At 30.1% G+C, this 8,412-nt stretch overlaps 1 protein-coding gene across 2 annotated transcripts; it reads right to left on the minus strand.

Moving 5' to 3' along the window:
- Nucleotides 1-5,322, minus strand: LOC148230186 (uncharacterized). 2 transcript variants are annotated; one of them, XM_088198714.1, is made up of 8 exons: nt 5,190-5,322; nt 4,964-5,108; nt 4,716-4,899; nt 4,476-4,642; nt 4,229-4,407; nt 4,106-4,159; nt 3,051-3,368; nt 1-192 (listed from the first exon to the last, which is right to left on the minus strand). In XM_088198714.1, exons 2-8 carry the CDS (start codon nt 5,009-5,011, stop codon nt 90-92), a joined length of 1,053 nt encoding a protein of 350 aa, XP_088054840.1. In that variant the 5' UTR covers nt 5,012-5,108; nt 5,190-5,322; the 3' UTR covers nt 1-89. The 2 variants fall into 2 exon arrangements, with proteins under 2 accessions (XP_088054840.1, XP_088054841.1); XM_088198715.1 differs by having other exon boundaries at nt 5,179-5,286.
- Nucleotides 5,323-8,412: the final 3,090 nt, after the last annotated feature.

The following is an 8,412-nucleotide window of genomic DNA, read 5'->3' on the forward strand; positions in this document are numbered from 1 at the left end:
TTTGATATGAAGTAAATTTATAATATAAAAAATAAATATCTTATAAAATGATACACGCTTAATAAATCACATAATCGTACAAAACGGACTCAATAGCAATCACGATTTTTACACAAGCAATCAATCTTCAGAGACTCGTACCTCTTCCTCAAACAACTCGTATCGATATGATCGAATCGATCGTTGCTCTTCCTGGAATGATACAAAACAATTGTTAAATACTACAGATAGATTGTTCTAATAATGTAAGTATAAAAGTTGTATAATGAGATTTAAATAAAATATTATATATACATATAATCCAATAAAAATCAGAAATCATTTAAAAAATACATAGTTCCAAGTGAGTAATGGTAAGTATAAGGTTTTTTTAACAATACAGAATATAAATTTTAAAATCTCCAAAACGATAATGGTTTGGCTTAACAGTAGCCATTAGAAATCATTTCAGAACACAAAGAATTGTATAATAGCCATGAACCCTTTTCTATACGAGCTTTAAATAAAATATTTATAAATTATATATATATATACATAAAATCCAATAAAAATCATTTAAAAAATATATAGTTCCAAGTATAAGGTTTTTTTAATACAAAATATTAAATTTAAAAGAGTAAGCTTTAAAAATCTGCAAAACGACCACGGTTTGGCTTAACAATAATTATTAGAAATCATTATTTCAGAACACCAAGAATTGCATAATAGCCTTGAACCCTTTTCTTTATAAGCTTCGTTTAGAAAATAGTAGTTTCACACGTGCCAGATGAATTCACCCGGCGCCGTTTACAAACCCTTCACACGTGGCCGGTTTCTTCCCAACCCGACCTATATCCCGTCAACTGATGCCAGTCGTTTAGGATTAAGCATTAGGATTTTATTTTTGTATATATTCTACTAAGATAATTAAAAGAGATTCTATTAATATAGTTGAAATTTCGAGGTCTATTTCTTCCGCTATTGCCTAAACACAATTTTATTACAAGATACCATAAACACAATTTTATTACAGTGATTACTGTCAACGGCCCGATTCATGTTTGAGTTTTACTTCCACCACTCTCAACCCGGTACCTGGCGCCGGACAGTTGTAGTGAGTGCGGCCGGCGGCGGATGGATTCGTCCGGCACGTCTGAAATGGTAAGTACTAGCCCATACAACTCGATCCCCACTACACGGCGCCGTTGAGAAGTCGTCAATAAATATTGCGGAATTTAAAACAATCATATTACCTAGGAAACCAAAAAATGTTGATAAATGAATTTATCAAAAGCTAGTGTCATCTGCCATCTTGTTTCAAAATGGCGGCTATAACATTATAAAATAAAAAAATTGTTACTTAGGTTAGTGAAAAAGGTAGAGAAGGCAAAATGTTATATTATAGAAATTGAAAAAATAAAAAACTTTTTTGCCATGGTTCTATAATCGGATGAAACTAAGAAAAATATTTTTTTATGAGCCTGATCCGCCATCTTATTTCAAGATAGGGGCCATTCAAAAAATTAAGAATCTGTTTCTCTTTTTAAAAAATTCTAAAGAAAAAAGTAGAGGTCGTCATGATGTTCTAATTAACATTAATTTACTAAAAAAATACTTCACACGCGAACGATTGTATAAATAAAGCTTTCAACGATTCATTATTTTTGAAAGTGAGTTAAATCCATTTTTAAAACACATGATTTAATTATATATAATAAATCACATAATGGATTTAAAACTGTAAAACATATAAAACCATAAAACAACATGTTTATTAAAACAGAAATATCTGATAACAGTAATAAATGGATTTAATAACAAAATTTATTATAGTTATTAATTTAATATTTAATTTAATTTAATTTTTGCCATATAAAATTCATAAATGCCATGCGTTTAACATTCTTTGTCAGTAGAGTCGATAAAACAGCCTCCTGTAATACCAATATCATAACACACTTAAGAACCACTTCCAGGTATTTTTAAAACATCATAAATAATAATTGTGCTTCTAAATTAAATCGCTAAAATTAAATTAAATTAAAATATATATCTACTGGTTAAAATACATTTTAACCAGTAGATATATATTTCTACTAATCAAAGCATAATTTAACTGACAGGCACAAATATGCTGCTCTAAAATGTATATGAAACTCAATTTGTTAATTGTGAAACGTCAATTTTCTGTTCAAACCCAAACCTAACCATATGAGAGTTCTAAAAATAACTATAGTAATAGAACTTTTATTAAGTCAAGTCCAAATCACCAACTAAGTCATCTCTCAAGCGAAAATAAGCGGAAGAAGAAGTGCAGATGGACTTCGCATCTCGCATATTGCTCTATAGTTAGTCTGCACTTCGATATTACGCTATGAACTGATAAGATAGTATTGGTCAAAGTATGTTCAAACCGAATTTTGGTCAATAGGTGGGCGCAAAAACAATTATCCCTTCTCAGAAATCATAAATTCACATCAAAAGCAATAAAATAGTGTCTGCGCCGTCGCAGTGGTCATGCTCGGTAATGAGGGTTCCCATTGTGATGACGACGGCACGATTATATTGCTTTTGATGTGGGTTTTGACTTCTGGGAAGGGAACAATTTTTTTGCGCCCACCTATTGACCAAAATTCGGTTTATATGTTCCTCATTCAATTTGTAATATTAATATAAAGTAATATTATGAACTCTACATAACTGAGTGTTTCCACTACGATGGGGATATCTATGGCACGATTTTATTACTTTTGACGTGGATTTTTGAGTTCTAAGAAAAGATAATTGTTTTTTGCACTCTCCTATTGGTCAAAATTCGGTTTATTCGAATTATTCGATTATTCGATTCTCACTTATTGTAAGTCATAATATTGTTAAACACATATTAAATCCTAAAGCCGATATATTAGTTTTCATGGAATCTTTAAAAATATTGTTAAAAAAATGTTTCCACTTTGAAAAACAAAAAAATAGAAACATATTTCAGTATTGAATCATAAGGTTAAATATCTTACGCTCTATAATCAGTATTTACATCTTAACAATATATATTAATAAAATGAAAACATTACCTTAAACTATATTTGTTCGAATCATACAGATCGTCGTTGAAAACTCTCTTTAGTTTTTCTCGCACGTATTTATCGGAAAGTTCTTCGCACTTTTTGGACACGGACAACTCTTTGGGAATTTCGTATGTCAATTCTGAGCTGGCACATTTGCATTTCAATTGAAATGTCGCAGGAACGTCTTTGAACAACTGATAATATTCCATGCAAATTTGACAATTTGTTAGAACGTGTCGTTCGCATCTGTATTCATTATCCATTTGTAAAGACTTTGAATCATCTATTCTTCGCAAATGTTTATATACAGAATCTTTGCTACATCTGAAACAATATTTTTAAATATAATAAATTATTGTTATATTTTTTTTGTTGATTTATATCAATAAATAATCATTTACATTTCTTCTTATTTTTATATAAAAGATATTTTAAATAAGATGTAGAACTTAAAAGAAAAATTTAATATTGTCTACAATTTTTTTAATCTATTTTAGTACTTTGCTACAACATAAGCGATTGCTTCTTGCGAGAAATGGAAAAAAATATTTTCCGCTATTATTTGAAGATTCGGAGGCAAGAACATTAAAATATTTAAACCCATATTTTTATAATAATATATAACAAAAATACAGTTAAATATTGGTAATGATGATTGAATTATTTTTTTCTATATTAATTGTGACTGTTTTCTTAAAAAGACATACATAACATAACCTCAAATATTTTTATTAAAATGAGATTTTTCAAGATTCATAAAACAGAAATATATTTTTTTGTACTAAGTAATTTTGCTGACAAAAGCAATTTTAAAAGTAAATAATATTTGTGTCAGTTGCTACATATTATAGCTATTTTAGAGTAACGAGAGTGAGTTGGTTTAAAAATTAAACAAAACTTAGTCCAATAAATACTAAAACGCATTTTCTACAAAAAAATGTTAGATAATTTGTTCTTACTTTATGGTCTACAAATGCCTTCCAAACGAATTATTATAAATAATTTGCATCTCGTTTTCAATACAAATGTCAATTAAAATAACCATTACAAAATATACTAACGTTTTATTAGGTGAGCCTAACACATTTCCCATACTTGTCCGATGATCGTCACGACTAAATAAAATAATAGTTTTAATAAACGATATTTATAATTTATATAAATTTAATTGAAATTATACTCACAGGTGGTAGTTTTGTGAATGGCAAACTGCACTTTGCCGTTTCGGATGAGTTTTATTATACATCACCGGCTTAAATCTACTCTCTGCGTTGGCAAAACCATCCAAACGGTCAAATTTACAGTCGCTGAACTCGTCCACTTTGATTTTAGTTATAATTTCAATCTTTGGTGATATAATACCCTTAAAATAAAAAGATTGTAGGTAAGCTATACTGTTAAGTTAGTTCAAAGAGCGGCGTTTTCAATTACCGGAAAGCTCGTGGAGGCTTCCATCAAAAGATCAACACCGAAATTGGACACGTTACTCTCGTAATACAGCAAATCTCCAAGCGAACCCTCGTACTTCGCCAGAATTATGCCTTTGTCTTCGCAATTCTGAGGCCACTGGACCAGTTGGCAACAAACACGTTGATCATCTGTACGTAAAACGTGGTTAAAACTTAAATAGCTAGCGTAATAAAATTAAATCAGCGGGCACATTTGAGTTACCTAACCCTCTTTGAAGTCCCAACATGTTGTCGACGTTGTATATGTTTCCTTTAAAGTAAAATACTTCATGGTACTTCAAAGGGAAGCGAGGGAACAACTTTCGGGTAACGTGCCTACTTCCTAAGGCTTCGACGACGAGCGACACGTGACCTTCTTTGCACAACCATACGCCAGGACACGTAACCTGCAAATTAAAACTTCGTCAAACGCTAAAATAAATTGAAATGAAACATCAGAAATACGCTTACAAGTCTAATTTCGAGTTCCAAGGTAATGTTAAAATTTTTAATTGACATTTTTTTTCAACTTTTTTAATTAGAAAGTTTACAAATTTCCCCTACACCGTCAACACTGACGTCATCTTCGGTTGACAATTTTTTTATCATAGCAACCCTAAACGTCAAAGTTGAAACATTAAATTTGCAAAAAAATAAAATAACATAATGCGTTTTCCTGACTAAACGTTTATTATACATATTAAAAACTATACGCTGCAGCGAAAATCAGCCTGGAAGAACAAATAAACACATTTTCTTAACGAAACGTCATCTTCGCTAAAACGACAGTTAGCGACGGTGTTGCCGTATGAGAAACGCACTCATTCAACGAAAATAAAATATTATTTTTAAAAACAACAAATAAATTTATTTTTCTATTTTTTATAGCAATTAAAAATTCTAAATTATTTATTATATAAGTTTAACTTTAAAAAAAAAAAAAAAATAATAAATAAAACATAAGTATTTTATTTTTGAGTTACATATATTAGTCCCGCTTTTTAATATTTTAAAAATTTAGTTATAAATTTATACTTACAGTTTTTTATTAGTATAACAGTTAACCTCATTCTATCGTCCGGAGCGGCCGTGTCCATTATTGTCTGACTATATACATATATTATCAGAATCAACTGCCGTGAGAAAGTCTTTCTATTATCTCTTTATTCCACAAACGAATATATATTTTTAAATAACCTATAAAACTCTGCCATCTTCTCTTTACCAGCTGCAGTGGCCGTACGCAGATCAGTTGTCCCTTGACCATAATCAAGATTTATGTAAGTGGGGGGGGGGGGGGGGGTTGTGAAAGCATTTCTTCAACAACACTTAACCTCTATCAAAAAATCACAGTATGCCTTCCCCAAACTTATGATAGGACTCCTGCACATAATATTATTAGACGTTCCACCAACAAAATAATTGTAGCACCTGGCACAAAAATTGAGAATCCAGTAGACGCTTCTCGCTTACTTTTTATCTATAATTTCTTATCAATAATAACAAATAAAGAGTCCATTAGAGTGCACACAGAAAATCAATACAAAAATTAGTGGAAACCAGTCGATAATATTGAGATTAGTGCATTTATTGGAATGTTGTTAATGGCGGGCTATTTGAAACTTCAGATGTAAGTATTGACCGCTTATGGACCAAAAAATACGAACCTATTTTTCGAGCAACTATGTCCAAAAATAGATACTACGAAATTTGACGATTTATTAGATTCCATGATAAAAATTCAAGACTTAAACCGCGTGCCATTTATAAATTTGCACCTATAAGAGACTTGTAGGAACGAGTAAATAATAGTTTGGGGAAATTATTCATGTTTTCGTGTAATCTCACTGAAAATAAGCAATTGTTTGGTTTTAATGGAAAATGTCCAACCAAAAAATATGATATTGAAATATTCTGGATCACCGATTCGCAAACCGGATATGCGTTAGAAGGTATTCCATATTTGGGGGAAAAAGTAAATCACCGTGTTATCAACCTCGGCGAACAGATTGTAATAAAATTATGCACTACATATCACGGCATGAGTAGAAATATAACATATGAAATTTTAGTTCGAAGCAATTGGCTCTGAATCTAAAAAGCTGTGGTCTGACAATTATTGAAACATTACGTAAAAATAAGACATTTATTTTTAAGAAAATCAGTAAAATCGTTCTCGAAAAGAATTTTCTACATTTTTTGGTAAGAATTTTACCTTAGAAATATGTACCACAAAAAGAAAAAAAAACATTTATTTTACTCTTCACAGTGCACGATAGCGATGCAATCGTGGAAGAAGATAAACGCATAACAAAAGTAATAGTCGATTATAACAAAGTGAAAGGCGGCACTGGTCTCATGGGCAAAATGGTAAAAACTTACACTTGCTAAAAGAAGACAAATAATAATAATAATAATATAATAAATAATAATAATAATAATAATAAATAATAAAACCGGTTGCATTTTATATGAATACATTGAATGAAACTGCATTTAGAATATTAAAAGAACGTCAAACGTATTACATTTTTGAAGGAAGTTAGTGAGTCACCGGTTTCACAAAATTTGCAGCGACGACTAAAATTTATTTTTATGTGAAAGACGTTTTGTTACAATATGTAGAATCGACAAAGATAAGGATTCTTCTATTGAACAATTTATGGAACAATACTACTTATGTAGTAGATTAATTATTTTTTGATAATATACAAATTGCACTGACATCTAAAAGCATTACTGATAAAATTATATTAAAAATTACACAACATCATTTCTCGAAAATATATCCAATATGTATTTAATCATTAAATACATATTGGATATATTTTCGAGAAATGATGTTGTGTAATTTAATGTATTGTGTTTTAAATTGTCTGTTTTGTTAGCTATAAAAAACAGTTTATAAGCTTAACTTTATAGTTTTAAACGTGCATGGTTAATTAATCAGTGTGATTGATCACTAGAATAAGACGATTACTAATATCTGAAAGGCCCATGATCAATTCTCATATTAACTCTTGTTCTTTTAAGCTTTAATCTCGTCTGTGAAATCGGTAATCGTGGTTGTTTATGTGTAAAATTTTACTCTATCTACATTTAACAAATGTTATACTGCAAACAATAATAACAAAAATTTAACAAGACTTCTCGACAATTATGACAATATATTTTGTAATAATTTATGACATGTGTTGCCAAAAGAGCGCTGTGATCACCACTAAAACAAGCTTAAACGATTAACCTTTTATAAAAAAAGTCTTTCCAAGCGTAGAAATGAGACGAATATAGCTTACACTTATTGTATATTTTTTATGAGAGGACGTTAATCCGTGTTAGATTTATAGCCATAGAAAGTATTTCGATTAAAGTAAAATAATACATCCTAGCAAGTCCTACGAAGGGGGGAGGGTCCAGTCGTTGTGAATAACCGGGGCCCGAATAATTTTTTAAGTAAAATTGGGGAAATTGTATTTGAAGTTCTAGCGATCGATCGATATAATTTTAATTCTTATATTAATAAAATAAATATTCAAAGAGAAATAAAAACCGTAAAGTTCTAACATTCGATTATATCATGTGCGCTTATTCTAAGATGAAGACCGACATAGAGATACATATAAATTATATTATTGCAGAGTCTGAGTTTCCGAGTACCGGATCTCCGTTCCTTTATATATATTATTTATTTATGAAATTTTACAATTCTTTATGGGTAACAGTGAAAAAAGTATGAAATGGCTTGTTTTTATATTTTTAACTTTTTATTTTGATTTATACAAGAAAACACACAATTGTGCGAACTGTGAGTGTTTAAATAATATATTTTAGATGTCATTTAAATGCTTAGGGGGGAGGGGAGCAGCAAGAATAATCACTGGGGTTCGATTTTTCTCTCGGCGGCCCTGCTTCTTAGAATT

This window comes from Plectrocnemia conspersa, unplaced genomic scaffold, assembly GCF_051122295.1.
Source record: "Plectrocnemia conspersa isolate PC_06_02 unplaced genomic scaffold, ASM5112229v1 ptg000011l, whole genome shotgun sequence".
Classification (NCBI taxonomy): domain Eukaryota; kingdom Metazoa; phylum Arthropoda; class Insecta; order Trichoptera; family Polycentropodidae; genus Plectrocnemia; species Plectrocnemia conspersa.